Source organism: Scyliorhinus torazame, chromosome 13 (assembly GCF_047496885.1).
Source record: "Scyliorhinus torazame isolate Kashiwa2021f chromosome 13, sScyTor2.1, whole genome shotgun sequence".
In the NCBI taxonomy this organism is placed as follows: Eukaryota; Metazoa; Chordata; class Chondrichthyes; order Carcharhiniformes; family Scyliorhinidae; genus Scyliorhinus; species Scyliorhinus torazame.
The window spans coordinates 201,382,236-201,401,754 of NC_092719.1; the positions used below are offsets into that span (position 1 = coordinate 201,382,236).

The 19,519-nt window shown below is 49.4% G+C and overlaps 1 protein-coding gene across 2 annotated transcripts in view; it reads right to left on the reverse strand.

The window, feature by feature from the left end:
- The window catches only part of slc38a3b (solute carrier family 38 member 3b), a 143,395-nt gene that overhangs the window by 103,045 nt on the left and 20,831 nt on the right, over positions 1-19,519 (reverse strand). For both annotated transcript variants that reach the window (XM_072472904.1, XM_072472905.1), the window contains exon 2: positions 1,548-1,700. In XM_072472904.1, the coding sequence (XP_072329005.1) occupies positions 1,548-1,657 (110 nt within the window). In that variant the 5' untranslated portion in view covers positions 1,658-1,700. The remainder of the gene's footprint in view (positions 1-1,547; positions 1,701-19,519) is intronic.

Sequence of the window (19,519 nt, forward strand, 5' to 3'; positions counted from 1 at the left end):
AGTCACTTTCTGGAGTGGGGGAGTTGCATCAGCAATTGAAAGGAAGGAATCCACGGACCCGAAGTCAAATTAGCAGAGGCAGGATCAATTGCTTTTAAAGCTGAGTGTATTCGGATGTGACATTTCCACAAGAGTCTTTTCTGAGGGCAGAAATAAATGTTTTTGCAAGGAACTTAAAACCAGAGCAACAAAATCCACATATGTCAATTTTAGCTTTAGCTCATTTACTGTATTTATAATAATGCCTTCCAAAATAATCACGGCAAAGGATTTTCTGGATTAAAAGCAAGTGAATGTAGTTCTCAAGAAGGACATGGAAACGTCTGGTGTGTTCCACTGTTGCTAAATAATTTTAGAACTGATCCCTAAGGAATTACCTTAATTTTAAACCAAGGGTAGCAGTGCCACATACTATTCTTGTGGACTACAGAGAAGAGCATCAACTCCACCACGATAATTATTAGGGGCTGGTTTAGCACAGTGGGCTAAACAGCTGGCTTGTAATGCAGAACAAGGTCAGCAGCGCGGGTTCCATTCCCGTACCAGCCTCCCCGAACAGGCGCTGGAATGTGGCGACCAGGGGCTTCTCACTTCATTGAAGCCTACTTGTGACAATAAGCTATTATTATTATTTACATCCAGTTTTGAAGCCGCTTCCTCTTCAAAACCTGTTCCCTCTAATTTTCATCAGGGCCCTATTTATGTGACAGGATATGGTAAAGAGGCTTCCTTGTGATTTGGATAAGCACTGATGATGTGTAGGGGAAGGTCCCAGTTAGTGGGGAGGTGGTGGTCTAATGACATTGTCACTGGAATAGTCATCCAGAGACCCAGGGTAATGCTCTGGGGACCCCGGTTCGAATCCCACCACAGCAGTTGGTGAAATTTGAATTCAACAATAATCTGGAACTAAAAGTCTCATGCTGACCATGAAACCATTGTCGATTGTTGTAAAAACCCATCTGGTTCACTAATGTCCTTTATAGAAGAAAATCTGCCATCCCTACCTGGCCTGGTCTACATGTGACTCCAGATCCACAGCAATGTGGTTGACTCTGAAGTGGCCTAGCAAGCCACTCAGTTCAAGTGTAATTAGGAATGGACAGCAAATGCTGGCCCACATCCCATGAATGAATTATAAAAATATATAGCAGATGAGCAGCTAGAAGGTGCAGTAAGTGGTTCACTGAGCCTTCTGCCAGCAAGAGGCAGCTCCCGTTGACCGCTGTGTTTCTGTGCTGGTATTAAAATGTGACAAACACTCAGCTTTGGCTGCCAGCACCACTCCAGTGAGCAGTGAGGTGAGTCATTCCGTGATGCTACCCAGCTCGCTGGACAGCTTCGGGAGGAGGCAGAGAAAACAGCGAGCGGCGATAATATCGAATAACTTCCAATTATTTTTTTAATTGGGCAATAAGAAAACTGTGTTGTTCTGGCAACCATGCATGTGTCTCATCGCCAGCAATAAGAACCTTTAGAACCTGTGACCATTTTTGCTCAAATAACAAACCTATTCGAGCTACCAATATTCAGTTGCCATCACTTACCTGTCCTCCTCAGGTGGCGTTTTGATTGGTACAGTCAGATCTTCTATATGATTGCCATTTGGAATAATTTCCACCATTTCTGCTTCTTTGGCCACCTGAACACACTCCATATTACCCCACTTGCTCTCCAAGCACACGTGGAAATTACTGGTGCTGCAAGTACAACAAAATTAAAACATTTTTAAAAATATATTGTCGAATGATCTTGATTTCCCATTCGGCCATTTTTGGCTCTCAGCAAAATGGTACCAGGAATATTTTACACTTATATTTGCCCACTGTTATACCGGAGCTATCTGTGATTACAAGGCCATTTCAAGGCACCATCCTTCACAGGGCACTAGAGACCTGTGTGGACAGGGGAAGCAGCTGTGCATCACCTGAGCCAATCAGATTGAGGATTTATTACCGAGAAGCGTAGAGTCTGAATCAGGAAGTGTTTATTAGAATATTGAATTAAATGTCAGATCAGGTGCAGTCAGCAAAACAAAGTGAGGGGGGAAATGGAATTAAGAGAGAGAGAGAGAGAAACAAAAGAGACAGAAATCAAACGTTTCAAAAATCTATAATTTGTATTTGTAAAAACTCCAAAAGTAATGATCATACAAAAGAATGAGTCTTCACACTTACAGGGGGCGATTCTCCAAAATGGAGACGAAATGTTCGCGCCGTCGTGAACGCCGTCGCATTTCACGACGGCGTGAAACAGGCATGGGGATGACTGATTCTGTCCCCCACAGGGGGCCAGCCCGGCGCTGGAGCGGTTCATGCCGCTCCAGCCTCCCTCCCCGGCGCCAAATGGGCACCGCTCCAACCCACGCATGCGCAGTTGGGCCACGCCAACCTGCGCATGTGAGGGGGACTTCTTCAGCGCGCCAGCCCCGACGCAACATGGCATGGGGATTCAGGGGCCGGCCGCGAAGCATGGGCGGGATTCTCTCAGCCCGGGGCCGGAGAATACCCGCAACCAGCGCGAAACGCGCCACGCCGCCGGCATGCCATTCTCCACAGAACGGAGAATCGGCGGCATTGGCACCCGCGTGGTTGGCCCGGCGCCGGTCGCGTGCAGCTCTACGCGGCCAGCCCGCCGATTCTCGGCCCGGTATGGGCCGAGTGGCCGTCGTGGAAATGCCGAGTCCCGCCGCCGCCATCCACACCTGCTCTCAGCCGGCGGGAATTCAGCGTTGAAGGGTCGGGCGGCGGCCCGTGGGGGGTGGGGGTCCAACCCCAGGGTGGGGGCCTCTGATGTGGCCTGACCGATCGGCGGGCTGGCCTCCCTGTCACCTGGCCTCCTCTCTTCCGCGCCGGCCCCTATAGTCCTGCGCCATGTTGAGTCGGGACCGGCGCGGACAAGGGAGACACGCGCATGCGCGGAAATCGCGCCTGTGGGGGCCAGAATTGCTAATCCTGGGGCTGTTTGGAGGCCGTCGAGAAACGCGACGGCGTTTCCAGCGACGTCAACACTTAGCCTCAGGATCAGAGAATCCAGCCTCATGTCTTTTGGGACTTGTGGGAGGAAACCGGAGCAACCGGATGAAACCCATGCAGACACGGAGAGAACGTGCAGACTCCGCACAGACAGTGACCCAGCCGGGAATTGAACCAGGGACCCTGGAGCTGTGAAGTAACAGTGCTAACCACTGTGCTACCGTGCTGCCTGCACCTTAAAATAATTACTTACACTGGAATGGACAAACCGAAACATCTTTGGCAAATTTAGTGGGTATCAACTAAGTACAGCAACTTGATGCTGTTCTATGTGCTCATGAACATTGGAGCAAGAAACATTGAGCAGGGTGTCCATACCATAATTTCTCAAACGATATCATGGTTAAGTGAAGCAGTGGCAGCAACACAAAGTCAGAAAACCATCCCATAAAAAAAGACCATCACATTCTCTTTAACACAAGACCTGTCTCGTTCACACACTACATAGCAGCTACTTTAGAATAGCAGTTATATATCTGAGTTTGCACAAGATAGGTAGGACAGTGGCATGTAGGTATGGGGAAATAATGTGTTACTGGAGGACAGGCAACTCGCCCTAGTTTAATGCTAACCATTGTTTGCTTAGCCACTCTGCAAAGGTCTTTTTGGACCCCGACGTGTATTGAGAAACAGCCCTGCTGCTCTTTGCAACTCTGTCCTATGATAGCAAATGGGTCTTCCTTTGCATTAAACGTGGATCTGTGGACTGTAGAGAATTCCTCAGTTCCAGAAGTACATACTAGTCTTTCCTGCTCGATCAAACAAAATGTTTTCAGCTGCAGTTCCTCTACATTCCATGCTGTCATTTGAGGTTTAGAGACAAAGAACCCTTTTGGATTTCACCCTCGTACTTATGAATCAGAATAAGTTGCAATCAGAATTTCAGCCAATTGAGACCTACTTTAAATCTGTATTTGGGCTATCATTATATTCTCTTTCCTTTATTCTCCTTTACTATATGATACTTGCACCTGGTGAATTGTACAATTTATAAAATTCATAACATAAATAATTTTCATCAGGATGAACATGGAAAATACACATGTTAGATCTGATTGTTGGACGATGCATTCAAATCCTATTTACATTCCATTCAACTCAAAACTTACCACAAAGCGTAGAGAATGGGAAATGGCTGGGAGTTCATTACGAGGCTGGAAAGGTCAGCAGAGCCTGAGAGGTTAGTGTAAAAAATGGTCTAGGGTTTGGGTCCATCATAAAAGAATATCTGTCTCACAGTTGTACAGCATGCTGGGAAAGGTGGAACTGCAATACTTGATGCCATAGGGGTTGATATTAGCGTGCTGAGGTAAGGCCACCGTGACCAATCCGTGACCAATTAAGAGTTAAGCTATAAAAGCAAAATACCGCTCAGCGGAAAGCCAAACGTGTGGCATGTCTTGATCAGAGAACGTCTGTATGGTGACGATGCCACACTGGACAGGAAACCAGCTCCCTCGGCTCATGGATCATCAGGACTGTGCCACCTTCTCCCTCACCGTCAGAGCCAAGAAGACTGCTGTTAGGCAGCAGGGTGTTGTGACTCTGTCTGAGGTCAGACTCAACAACAAACCACTGGAAGCAGTCAGCAAATTCTGCTTACTTGGGCCTCTGGTGACAAGTAACCTGTCTCTTGAATACACCTGCATTGGAAAGGAAGCCGTCAACTTTGGCCAACGAACAGAATGGCAATGGGAGAAAAAGAAACTGGCCCACAGGACCAAGGTGCTTAACTATGAGGCCTGTAACCAGCAGGTCTCTGTGTGGCAGCAAAGCCTGGACAACATAAAACAACCAAGTAAAAAAGCTCAATAACCTCTATCTACAATGCATCATTGACGGAAAGACAAAGTCATCCTTGAGGCAGGCCTTTATAGGGAAAACATGCCAAGCATGCTAGATCTAGTCAAGCAAAGAAGGCTTTTCTGGCCTGGGCATGTGCACAGAATGGAAGATGGCCACATTCCCCAAGGATATGCAATTTGGGGAGGTTGCCCATGCCAGGAGACCAGTAGGATGCCCAGAGCTCCAAATCAAGAATGCTGTCAAAAGAGATATGAAAGCTCTCAATGTCAATCATGACAATTGGGAAACAATCGTCTGGAAGTGGCAACACCAGCTGTGCGCAGGGGTTCATCACCATGGTGACTTGTGGTTTCAGGATCGCCAAAGCAGATACCAGCCCTGCAAACATGGCAGTAACAGAGATCATCTCACACCACCAGTAAGTGACTTCTTCTTCTTCTTAGGAAGTTTCTTTGAGTTGAGGATGAGTGGCTTCCACAGTAAAAATGAGTTCCCGGGTGACTGCGGAGTCCAATGTGCGACCTACAGTCTCTGTCGCAGGTGGGGCAGAAGGTAGTTGGAGGAGGGGGTGGGTGGAGTGCCCAGGTTTCCATGTGCCCCTTTGCTGCTGTAGATACTTCTCACAGCGGTGAAACTGGACTTGTTCAGCTCCTTTCCAGATGCTTCCTCCCCACTTCACGTGGTCTTGGGCCATTCCCAAGTGTCAGTGGCAATGTTGCACTTTTTCAAGGAGTCTTTTGAGGGTACCCTTGAAGCATTTTCTCTGCCCTCTTGGAACTCGCTTGCCATGTCGAACCTCTGAGTAGAGCATTTGCTTTGGGAGTCTCGTGTCAAACATGGTGCTGATGTGACCCACCCAGCGGAGCTGATGGAGTGTGATCAATACTTCAATGCTGGGCTTGTTGGCCTGAGTGAGAACACTAACAGTGGTGAGCCTATCCTGCCAATGGACTGCAGGATCTTGCACGGGCAGCACTGGTTGTACTTCTCCAGGGTTTGAGGTGCCTGCTGTACATAGTCCATGTCTCTGAGCCATACAGGAGGGTCGGTATCTCCCAGACACAGGGCGAACGTGCAGACTCCGCACGGACAGTGACCCAAGCCGGGAATCGAACCTGGGACCCTGGAGCTGTGAAGCAACAATGCTAGCCACTGCACTACCGTGTTTGTTCAACCATCAGAAGAATTGCAGTCGATGGCCTCGTCTGAACACACCAAATTCCGAGGTTGTATTCCCATCATTTCTCGCAGATGGAAGGATGCCAACAGGCAAATGCTGGGTCAAGGCCACCATGATCAATTACAACAAAGGCAATACCATGGACGCAAATAATATGCAAATATGAATAAAATATGTTGGAAATATTCAGCAGGTCTGGCAGCGTCTGTGGGGCGAACAGAGCTGAAGGGCAGAATCTCCCAAAAAGATTACTCAATCGGGATCGTGCCCGCCCAGCGACCTGAAATTCCCGCCTGAGGTCAATAAACCTTTGCGTGGTCCCCATCTCAACCATGACAATCGTGCAACGGGCATGGCTGAATATGGATTGGATTTGTTTATTGTCACGTGTACCGAGGTACAGTGAAAACTATTTTTCTGCGAGCAGCTCAACAGATCATTAAGTACATGAAAGGAAAAGAAAAGAAAATGCATAATAGGGCAACACAAGGTACACAATGTAACTACATAAGCACTGGCATCGGATGAAGCATACAGGGGTGTCATGTTAATCAGGTCAGTCCACAAGAGGGTTGTTTAGGATTTCGGTAACAGCGGGGAAGAAGCTGTTTTTGAGTCTGTTCGTGCGTGTTCTCAGACTTCTGTATCTCGTGCCCCTTGGAAGAAGTTGGAAGAGTGAGTAAGCCGGGTGGGAGGGGTCTTTGATTATGCTGCCCGCTTTCCCAAGGCAGCGGGAGGTGTAGATGGAGTCGATGGATGGGAGGCAGGTTCGTGTGATGGACTGGGCTGTGTTCACGACTCTCTGAAGTTTCTTGCGGTCTTGGGCCGAGCAGTTGCCTTACCAGGCTGTGATGCAGCCAGATAGGATGCTTTCTATGGTGCATTTGCAAAAGCTGGTAAGAGTCAATGTGGACATGCCAAATTTCCTTAATTTCCTGAGGAAGTATGAGTGCTGTTGTGCTTTCTTGGTGGTAGCATTGACATGGGTGGACCATGACAGATTTTTGGAGATGGAATTTGAAACTGCTAACCATCTCCACCTCGGCCCCATTGATGCTGACAGGGATGTGTACAGTACTTTGCTTCCTGAAGTCAATGACCAGCTCTTTAGTTTTGCTGGCATTGAGGGATAAATTGCTCTCATTGCACCACTCCACTAGGTTCTCTATCTCCCTCCTATATTCTGACTCGTCGTTATTCGCCCATCATGGCGTATCGTCATCAAATTTGTAGATGGAGTTGGAACCAAATTTTGCCACGCAGTCGTGTGTGTACAGGGAGTATAGTAGGGGGCTAAGTATGCAGCCTTGTGGGTCCCCGGTACTGAGGACTATTGTGGAGGATGTGTTGTTGTTTATTCTTTCTGATTGTGGTCTGTGGGTCAGAAAGTCGAGGATCCAGTTGCAGAGCTGCAAACGGGGCTGTTTAGCACAGGGCTAAATCGCTTTGAAAGCAGACCAAGGCAGGCCAGCAGCACGGTTCAAATCCCGTACCAGCCTCCCCAAACAGGCGCTGGAATGTGGCGACTAGGGGCTTTTCACAGTAACTTCATTTGAAGCCTACTTGTGACAATAAGCGATTTTCATTTCATTTCAGAGTGAGGAGCCCTCAGTGTCATTTTGGGCATGAAAATCATTGCAATTCACGCCAGCTGTTCTGGCAAGAATCTCATCGGAATCTTCCCACCCTTAGTGCAATAAATGAACCTCCACGTGAATCATGCCGATTTGGAGTCCCCTGGCAACTGATTCACCTGACCTGGGACTCAGCTGTGCACTGTTAACAAGAGGAAGCTGCATTTAAACAGTCTCTCTGCACTCACTCCCAATCAAACCAGGAGGATGGCAGCGCAGTGACCTTCTCCTTGCTTCCTGAAGGGAGATCTGAACAGTCTTCTGGACGCCGTGGAGGAGAGATGGGGCACCCTGTACCCCCGAGTGTGTAAAAGACCCAGAAGCAGCGAGGCTGATCCAGCCTGGGGTGTAGTGGTTGCGGCAGTCAGTACCAACAACCTGATATGGAAGATCGGCGTCCAATATCGCAAGAACATGAAGGATCTCATTCGAACTGCAAGGGTGAGTGACCACCTGTCTCCCCCTGGCATCAGTCCCATCCGTCACACCTGGAATGTCACCATTAACCCACTCCCTGACACCTCACGGCTCCCAGCACCCGACCCAACCCCCCCCCCCCCCCAGCATCTTCCTCACATCCCCTGGCATTCCTCATCATAGTAAGAAGTCTTACAACACCAGGTTAAAGTCCAGCAGGTTTGTTTCAAACACTATCTTTCGGAGCACTGCTCCTTCCTCAGGTGAATGCAGTGTTCTGAAAGCTAGTGATTCAAATCAAACCTGTTGGACTTTAACCTGGTGTTGTAAGACTTCTTACTGTGCCCACCCCAGTCCAACGCCGGTATCTCCACATCATTCCTCATCATGACCTCTTCCTGTCTAGGTGCAATGCCAACATATGAACCTGCTGAACACTCCTCCCAACCCACCAGCCGTCTGGTTTATAATCTCCTTTTTGTGTCCCTCACAGGAGTAGACAGCCCATAATAAAGGGGTAAGCCATGGGGTACGGGCCTCTGGCACGGAGTCTGTCCCTGTTGCTCAGAAGGGAAGGGGGGAGAGGAGCAGAGCATTAGTAATTGGGGACTCGATAGTCAGGGGCACAGATAGGAGATTTTGTGGGAGCGTGAGAGACTCACGTTTGGGATGTTGCCTCCCAGGTGCAAGGGTACGTGATGTCTCGGATCGTGTTTTCCGGGTCCTTAGGGGGAGGGGGAGCAGCCCCAAGTCGTGGTCCACATTGGCACTAACGACATAGGTAGGAAAGGGGACAAGGATGTCAGGCAGGCTTTCAGGGAGCTAGGATGGAAGCACAGAACTAGAACAAACAGAGTTGTTATCTCTGGGTTGTTGCCCGTGCCACGTGATAGTGAGATGAGGAATAGGGAGAGAGAGCATTTAAACACGTGGCTACAGGGATGGTGCAGGTGGGAGGGATTCAGATTTCTGGATAACTGGGGCTCTTTCTGGGGAAGGTGGGACCTCTACAGACAGGATGGTCTACATCTGAAACTGAGGGGCACAAATATCCTGGGGGGGAGATTTGTTAGTGCTCTTTGGGGGGGGGTTTAAACTAATGCAGCAGGGGCATGGGAACCTAGATTGTAGTTTTAGGGTACGGGAGAATGAGAGTAGAGAGGTCAGGAGCACAGATTTGACGTCGCAGGAGGGGGCCAGTGTTCAGGTAGGTGGTTTGAAGTGTGTCTACTTCAATGCCAGGAGTATACGAAATAAGGTAGGGGAACTGGCAGCATGGGTTGGTACCTGGGACTTCGATGTTGTGGCCATTTCGGAGACATGGATAGAGCAGGGACAGGAATGGATGTTGCAGGTTCCGGGGTTTAGGTGTTTTAGTAAGCTCACAGAAGGAGGCAAAAGAGGGGGAGGTGTGGCGCTGCTAGTCAAGAGCAGTATTACGGTGGCGGAGAGGATGCTAGATGGGGACTCATCTTCCGAGGTAGTATGGGCTGAGGTTAGAAACAGGAAAGGAGAGGTCACCCTGTTGTGAGTTTTCTATAGGCCTCCAAATAGTTCTAGGGATGTAGAGGAAAGGATGGCGATGATGGTCCTGGATAAGAGCGAAAGTAACAGGGTAGTTATTATGGGAGAATTTAACTTTCCAAATATTGACTGGAAAAGATATAGTTCGAGTACATTAGATGGGTCGTTTTTTGTACAGTGTGTGCAGGAGGGTTTCCTGACACAATATGTTGACAGGCCAACAAGAGGCGAGGCCACGTTGGATTTGGTTTTGGGTAATGAACCAGGCCAGGTGTTGGATTTGGAGGTAGGAGAGCACTTTGGGGACAGTGACCACAATTCGGTGACATTTACGTTAGTGATGGAAGGGGATAAGTATACACCGCAGGGCAAGAGTTATAGCTGGGGGAAGGGCAATTATGATGCCATTAGACGTGACTTGGGGGGGATAGGTTGGAGAAGTAGGCTGCAAGTTTTGGGCACACTGGATAAGTGGAGCTTGTTCAAGGATCAGCTACTGCGTGTTCTTGATAAGTACGTACCGGTCAGGCAGGGAGGAAGGCGTAGAGCGAGGGAACCGTGGTTTACCAAAGAAGTGGAATCTCTTGTTAAGAGGAAGAAGGAGGCCTATGTGAAGATGAGGTGTGAAGTTTCAGTTGGGGCGATGAATAGATACAAGGTAGCGAGGAAGGATCTAAAGAGAGAGCTAAGACGAGCAAGGAGGGGACATGAGAAGTATTTGGCAGGTAGGATCAAGGAAAACCCAAAAGCTTTCTATAGGTATGTCAGGAATAAGCGAATGACTAGGGTAAGAGTAGGACCAGTCAAGGACAGTGATGGGAAGTTGTGTGTGGAGTCTGAAGAGATAGGTGAGATACTAAATGAATATTTTTCGTCAGTATTCACTCAGGAAAAAGATAATGTTGTGGAGGAGAGTGCTGAGACCCAGGCTATTAGAATAGATGGCATTGAGGTACATAGGGAAGAGGTGTTGGCAATTCTGGACAGGCTGAAAATAGATAAGTCCCCGGGGCCTGATGGGATTTATCCTAGGATTCTTTGGGAGGCCAGGGAAGAGATTGCTGGACCTTTGGCTTTGATTTTTATGTCATCATTGGCTACAGGAATAGTGCCAGAGGACTGGAGGATAGCAAATGTGGTCCCTTTGTTCAAAAAGGGGAGCAGAGACAACCCCGGCAACTATAGACCGGTGAGCCTCACGTCTGTAGTGGGTAAAGTCTTGGAGGGGATTATAAGAGACAAGATTTATAATCATCTAGATAGGAATAATATGATCAGGGATAGTCAGCATGGCTTTGTGAAGGGTAGGTCATGCCTCACAAACCTTATCGAGTTCTTTGAGAAGGTGACTGAACAGGTAGACGAGGGTAGAGCAGTTGATGTGGTGTATATGGATTTCAGTAAAGCGTTTGATAAGGTTCCCCACGGTAGGCTATTGCAGAAAATACGGAGGCTGGGGATTGAGGGTGATTTAGAGATGTGGATCAGAAATAGCTGAAAGAAGACAGAGGGTGGTGGTTGATGGGAAATGTTCAGAATGGAGTTCAGTTACAAGTGGCGTACCACAAGGATCTGTTCTGGGGCCGTTGCTGTTTGTCATTTTTATCAATGACCTAGAGGAAGGCGCAGAAGGGTGGGCGAGTAAATTTGCAGACGACACTAAAGTCGGTGGTGTTGTCGACAGTGTGGAAGGATGTAGCAGGTTACAGAGGGACATAGATAAGCTGCAGAGCTAGGCTGAGAGGTGGCAAATGGAGTTTAATGTAGAGAAGTGTGAGGTGATTCACTTTGGAAGGAATAACAGGAATGCGGAATATTTGGCTGATGGTAAAGTTCTTGGAAGTGTGGATGAGCAGAGGGATCTAGGTGTCCATGTACATAGATCCCTGAAAGTTGCCACCCAGGTTGATAGGGTTGTGAAGAAGGCCTATGGAGTCTTGGCCTTTATTGGTAGAGGGATTGAGTTCCGGAGTCAGGAGGTCATGTTGCAGCTGTACAAAACTCTGGTACGGCCGCATTTGGAGTATTGCGTACAGTTCTGGTCACCGCATTATAGGAAGGACGTGGAGGCTTTGGAGCGGGTGCAGAGGAGATTTACCAGGATGTTGCCTGGTATGGAGGGGAAATCTTATGAGGAAAGGCTGATGGACTTGAGGTTGTTTTCGTTGGAGAGAAGAAGGTTAAGAGGAGACTTAATAGAGGCATACAAAATGATCAGGGGGTTAGATAGGGTGGACAGTGAGAGCCTTCTCCCGCGGATGGAAATGGCTGGCACGAGGGGACATAGCTTTAAACTGAGGGGTAATAGATATAGGACAGAGGTAGGTTCTTTACGCAAAGAGTGGTGAGGCTGTGGAATGCCCTACCTGCTACAGTAGTGAACTCGCCAACATTGAGGGCATTTAAAAGTTTATTGGATAAGCATATGGATGATAATGGCATAGTGTAGGTTAGATGGCTTTTGTTTCGGTGCAACATCGTGGGCCAAAGGGCCTGTACTGCTCTGTATCGTTCTATGTTCTATAATAGAAGGGAGATGAAGAAGACAGGTGGGAGAATGCCCAAATTGCATCTCTTAACCTCCTATGAAGAGAGAATGATGGAAATAGTGGGGGAGGCACAGGAGAGAGCCAAAGTCAGGGCAGGGTTGGCCTGCACCACAGAAGTGAAGATCCACTGAACCTTCATCTATTTAACCTGTTTCAAGTGAGCCCTAAGCTGCCCAGTCCCTTGTTCCTCCCTTTCACCATGTTTCGTGTCTTGCAGGATCGACACCTGATGAGGCCGGGCCATCTGGAGTCACCGCTTCCCCGCGACCCCCGGAAGCACCTCGATGGAAAGCTCTGAGGAAAGCACCGATCAGGCATCACAGGCGTCACCCGCACGGTGCACCAGCGCAGAGACATACGCCTTGGTGGGCAAGATTAGCAGACAGGCTTCTGGGGCACAATGTGGTGAGCACCTCACAGCTGCTGATGCCCAACAGGTAGAGGCAGGAACTTCCAAGGAATCAGGAAGTCGGAGGTTGGCTAGATCCCAGGACATAGCCGGATCCCAGCCAGATGTCGAGCCTCTGGAAAAGGTTCTCCCCGAGCTGCTGGAGATGCAAAGGCAGAGCCGGAAAATCCAGGATGGGGTGTCAGTGACATTCCAGCAACTGTAAAGCCGATTGGAGGTGTCCCAAAGCTTTCAGGTGGAGGAGATGGTGACGGCATTGCATAGCACCCAGGCCAACAATGCAAGGGTGGCGACCACAGTGGAAAGCCTGGAGAAGAATCTCTGAGCCATGAGTGGCAGCGTCCAAGGCATGGTTCAGTCTCTGAGGATCATGGTTGAGGGCCTTGAGAGCATAGCCCAGTCACAGAGGACCATGGCTGAGAGCTTCTAGAGCATAGCCCAGTCACATGGTGCCATGGCTAAGAACTTCAAGAGTATAGTCCAGTCACAGAGTGCCATGGCTGAGGGACTCCAGAGCCTGATCCAGTTGCAGAGGTCTATTGCTGAGGTCCCTCACAATCGTGCAGACACTGTCGCACCTCCAGGTCTGGCAGCGCCTGTTGACACAGATGCTTCTGGAGCTCATTCCAGCTGCCCCAATGTCCGATGGAGTAGCTCTGGAGTCTACGGGAACCCTGAGGGAGGAGAAAGTGCTGGAGCCCATCCCGGGGCTTTTCACCCAGCAGACTCAGGCAGCTTCCAGGCCTTCTGAGACCCCCTTCCTGACACTGGTGCATCTTAGGGGCAGTGGGCAAGACAGGGTTGCTCAGCGACACCAGGGACACCCGAAAGTCGTCCCTCCAGGTCCAGGCCCTCCAGAGGAAGTCCACCAAGGGCATTTCAGGCTGCAGGGCGCGGAGGACAGCAGGCCGCCTCCACTTCTGATCTGCATCCTGGGGAGATACCTAGATGTAGCTGGACAATGCACCTTTCAGAAGATTTGGGAGCACAGAGTGGGCGCTGGTGAAGGTAGACACCATTATTAGGGAGTGGATAATTGTAACTGTAAATAATCACCATTAAAGAATATCATACCTCAAAGCCGCAACTCCTCTGACTTTGACGCCTTTTCCACAGGGGGTTTATCTCCCCATCAGTACTCAGATCCTCCTACAGGCCCTCCAAGCAATCCCAACAGTGAGAGGCCGTGAGATCCACAGCGAGGAAGAGTTCGCAAAAACTCCAGGAGGGTTTTGTGAAGCACGCTCTCATTCCTCAGCAAAATACAAAACAGAATACTTGAGGTCAAAGTTGCCTTGACTCAAAGATGGCTTTTGTTACATTCCTGTGCTTAATTTATGGACATTGTGTTTGAGAATATAAATTATGAAATTGTCCCAACATGGTGAGACGGGGGTGTGGGAGAATTGCAATTCCACAGACGATGAGTTCCTGATCTCAGCAATGTTGTCACGGGGAGTTACGAGTCATAACTCAAATTGTATGATCCATTGTTTTGGAACACGTACGGCCCACTCCATCCTCAGAGCTTTTCTTTCTCTTACTGTTCTCCGATAGCTGAAGGGCAGAATATAGCCACAATATTTAAGCTGTTCCTGGATACCATTATTGCGTGCACATCCATCTTTTAGATGATTACTCAGGGAGGTTAATTAATGGAAGAGGCTCATAAATGTAGACAAAAAGTGCAGTAAACCAGAGGACTGGGAGGGATTTAGAATTTGGCAGAGGATGACAAAGAAGTTGATAATGAGAGATGACATAAAATCTGGCAGCAATCATGGAGGTGGGAAATGTGAGGTCATCCACATTGGAAGGAAAATTGGAAAACAGAATCGGCGGGATTCTCTAATAATGGGGCTATGTTCACTCGACGGGGTGAAAACCGGCCAATATTTCTCAAAACTTCAGAGACTGGGAAATAGCTTTCACAGGAACCTGGGTGTCTTTATACATGAATTACAGAAAGTTAACAGGCAGGTAGAGCAAGCAATTAGGAACACAAATGGTATATTCGACTTTATTTCAAATGGATTGGATCATAAGAGTGAATAAGCGTTGGCGCTATTGTACAAGGACCTGGTCGGCAGGCTGCACCTGGAGTGCTCTGTACAGCTTTGATCTCCTTGTCTATAGAAGGATCCAGACTTGGGGGAAATGCAATGAAGGTTGATTCCTGGGATGATGGGACTGTTCAAAGAGGAGAGATTGAGTGGAATCGGCCGATGTGCTCCGGAATTGCGAAGAATGAGAGGTGATCTCAATGAAACATAGAATAGTTTTGATATGGTAGGTGCTGCCTGGGGAGTCTAACCGTCGTAATCTCAGAATAATAGCTCGGTCAGTTAGGACAGAGGTGAATAAACGCTTCTTCACTCTGTTATGGGCCAGGGGTTAGAGAACCCCAAAGTGTATCATGGAGTTCACCTGACCCACAACTTTTAATAGATTGTGGTATGGGGAGCACACGGCCCACTCTACAGGTGTGGTACAGCAGAAATGGAAAAGTATGCTTTAAAGCAAAACAATGTTTATTCTATGAACTCAAGTTTTTAAAAAAATATATTTTATTGAAAATTTTTGGTCAACCATCACAGTACATTGTGTATCCTTTACACAATAATATAACAGTATAAGTAACAATGACCTGTTTTATAAACAAAGAATAAATAATATATAACAAAAACAAAAACTAAAACTAAATGGCAACTGCCTTGTCTCAGATAAACACTCTCCAAAAATATGATTTAACAGTCCAATATACAATTATTTGTAGCAACGACCTATACATATTATACATATATATTAACAACCCTGAGAGTCCTTCTGGTTCCTCTCCCCCCCCCCACTCCCCGCCCCCGCCCCCCCCCCCCCCCCCCCCCCCGGGCTGCTGCTGCTGCCTTCTTCTTTTCCATTCCCTCTATCTTTCTGTGAGGTATTCGACGAACGGTTGCCACCGCCTGGTGAACCCTTGAGCCGATCCCCTTAGGACGAACTTAATCCGTTCCAGCTTTATAAACCCTGCCATGTCATTTATCCAGGTCTCCACCCCCGGGGGCTTGGCTTCCTTCCACATCAACAGTATCCTGCGCCGGGCTACTAGGGACGCAAAGGCCAAAACATCGGCCTCTCTCGCCTCCTGCACTCCCGGCTCTTGTGCAACCCCAAATATAGCCAACCCCCAGCTTGGTTCGACCTGGACCCCCACTACTTTCGAAAGCACCTTTGTCACCCCCACCCAGAACCCCTGTAGTGCCGGACATGACCAGAACATGTGGGTGTGATTCGCTGGGCTTCTCGAGCATCTCGCACACCTATCCTCTACCCCAAAAAATTTACTGAGCCATGCTCCAGTCATATGCTCCCTGTGTAACACCTTAAATTGAATCAGGCTTAGCCTGGCACACGAGGACGGTGAGTTTACCCTACTTAGGGCATCCGCCCACAGCCCCTCCTCAATCTCCTCCCCCAGCTCTTCTTCCCATTTCCCTTTCAGCTCATCTACCATAATCTCCCCCTCATCCCTCATTTCCCTATATATATCTGACACCTTACCGTCCCCCACCCATGTCTTTGAGATCACTCTGTCCTGCACCTCATGCGTCGGGAGCTGCGGGAATTCCCTCACCTGTTGCCTCGCAAAAGCCCTTAGTTGCATATACCGGAATGCATTCCCTTGGGGCAACCCATATTTCTCGGTCAGCGCTCCCAGACTTGCGAACTTCCCATCCACAAACAGATCTTTCAGTTGCGTTACTCCTGCTCTTTGCCATATTCCAAATCCCCCATCCATTCTCCCCGGGGCAAACCTATGGTTATTTCTTATCGGGGACCCCACCAAGGCTCCCGTCTTTCCCCTATGCCGTCTCCACTGTCCCCAAATTTTCAAAGTCGCCACCACCACCGGGCTTGTGGTGTATTTCTTCGGTGAGAACGGCAATGGGGCCGTCACCATAGCTTGTAGGCTAGTCCCCCTACAGGACGCCCTCTCCAATCTCTTCCACGCCGCTCCCTCCTCTTCTCCCATCCACTTACTCACCATTGAGATATTGGCGGCCCAGTAGTACTCACTTAGGCTCGGTAGTGCCAGCCCCCCCTATCCCTACTACGCTGTAAGAATCCCTTCCTCACTTTCGGGGTCTTCCCGGCCCACACAAAACTCATGATACTCTTTTCGATCCTTTTGAAAAAAGCCTTCGTGATCACCACCGGGAGGCACTGAAACACAAAGAGGAATCTCGGGAGGACTACCATTTTAACCGCCTGCACCCTCCCTGACAGTGACAGGGATACCATGTCCCATCTCTTGAAGTCCTCCTCCATTTGTTCCACCAATCGCGTTAAATTTAACCTATGCAATGTACCCCAATTCTTGGCTATCTGGATCCCCAAGTAACGAAAGTCCCTCGTTACCTTCCTCAGCGGAAAGTCCTCTATTTCTCTGCTCTGCTCCCCTGGATGCACCACAAACAACTCACTTTTCCCCACGTTCAGTTTATATCCTGAGAATTCTCCAAACTCCCGAAGTGTCCGCATTATCTCTGGCATCCCCTCCGCCGGGTCCGCTACATATAACAACAAGTCATCCGCATACAGAGATACCCGGTGTTCTTCTCCTCCTCTAAGTACTCCCCTCCACTTCTTGGAACCCCTCAGTGCTATTGCCAGGGGCTCAATCGCCAGTGCAAACAATAATGGGGACAGAGGGCATCCCTGCCTTGTCCCTCTATGGAGCCGAAAGTATGCAGATCCCCGTCCATTCGTGACCACACTCGCCACTGGGGCCCTATACAGCAGCTGCACCCATCCAACATACTCATCTCCAAAACCAAATCTCCTCAGCACCTCCCAGAAATAATCCCACTCCACTCTATCAAATGCTTTCTCGGCATCCATCGCCACCACTATCTCCGCTTCCCCCTCTGGTGGGGGCATCATCATTACCCCTAGCAGCCTCCGTATATTCGTATTCAGCTGTCTCCCCTTCACAAACCCAGTTTGGTCCTCATGGACCACCCTCGGGACACAATCCTCTATCCTCATTGCCATTACCTTGGCCAGAATCTTAGCGTCTACATTTAGGAGGGAAATAGGTCTATAGGACCCGCATTGCAGCGGGTCCTTTTCCTTCTTTAGGAGAAGCAATATCGTTGCCTCAGACATAGTCGGGGGCAGCTGTCCCCTTTCCTTTGCCTCATTAAAGGTCCTCATCAGTAGCGGGGCGAGCAAGTCCACATATTTTCTGTAAAATTCAACTGGGAATCCATCTGGTCCCGGAGCCTTCCCCGCCTGCATGCTCCTAATTCCTTTCACTACTTCCTCTATTTCAATCTGTGCTCCCAGTCCCACCCTTTCCTGCTCCTCCACCTTGGGAAATTCCAGCCGGTCCAGAAAGCCCATCATTCTCTCCCTCCCATCCGGGGGTTGAGCTTCGTATAATTTTTTTATAAAATGCCTTGAACACTCCATTCACTCTCTCCGCTGCCTGCTCCATCTCTCCTTCCTCATCCCTCACTCCCCCTATTTCCCTCGCTGCTCCCCTTTTCCTCAATTGGTGGGCCAGCAACCTGCTCGCCTTCTCCCCATATTCGTACTGTACACCCTGTGCCTTCCTCCACTGTGCCTCTGCAGTACCCGTTGTCAGCAAGTCAAATTCTGCGTGTAGCCTTTGCCTTTCCCTGTACAGTCCCTCCTCCGGTGCCTCCGCATATTGCATGTTCACCCTCAGAAGTTCTTGCAGCAACCGCTCCCGTTCCCTACTCTCCTGCTTCTATGAACTCAAGTTAACCTTTCTAAAACATACAGTGAACATCTTAGCAACCATTAATTCAAATACAACCCCCAAAGACTACAACACTAAGTAATCCTTTAAGCTTTCCTTTTAACATCCATAAGACTTAAAAACATAACCTGTAACAGAAGCACATCAGGTTAAAGTCACTACTGAGAGCAGTTATTAGTTTTAAATCACCACAGGATCGATTTACAGTTTTTAGATTACAGAGAGAAACTGAGACCCCTTCTGGCTGTGACTGCAGCTATCCAGCTCTGAAAACGAAACTAAAACACACCCTGCAGCAAACAACCTAAAACAAAAGTAAAAAGCCAATAGACAGCCCAGCTCCGCCTACACTCTGACATCACTGATAAACACCCATTTCTTAAAGGTACATTCCGCCGGCGTGGTTCAAACCTGGTACCACCCGGCGGGAGCCTGGACCCGCGGCCGATGCGGATGTCCTGGTGGGGTGGGGGGAGGATCTGTCTCCGGGGGGGCTTCCATGGAGCCCAGGCCTGTGATCGGGGGCTTCCGCGATCTGGAGGGGGCCTACCTCCTTCCGCGTGGGCCTGCTGTTCGGTCGCCGACATATTGCTCCGCGCCGGCACGGAGACGGCAATCACACGTATGCGCCGGAGTGGAGACGGCCGTCGCATGCATGCGCGGACCAGCGCCGGCCTTGCAGGGCCGGCGTTCGGCGCCGGAGATGCGCACAGCACTACGGCGCCGTTCTAGAATTACTGGGCCTTGGGGCCCGTTGAACCCGGCGTCACTCACGCCGGTTTTGATGCCGGCGTCAACACTTGGCCACGATATCGGAGAATCCCAGCCGTGGTCTCCAGATTATAAAAACAAAATCGCGCCGGCTGCGATTTCGCCGTCGGGGTACGGAGAATCTAGCCCGCTGTTTCCACTTGTGGGGAATTTAAAACTAGGGGCGGGATTCTCCGTCCGCTCACGGCAGCGGGATTCTCTGTCCGCTCACGGCAGCGGGATTCTCCGTCCGCTCATGGCAGCGGGATTCTCCGTCCACTCACGGCAGCGGAATTCTCCGTCCGCTCACGGCAGCGGGATTCTCCGTCCATTCACAGAAGCGGGATTCCCTGTCCGCTCACGGCAGCGGGATTCTCCGTCCACTCACGGCAGCGGGATTCTCCGTCCACTCACGGCAGCGGAATTCTCCGTC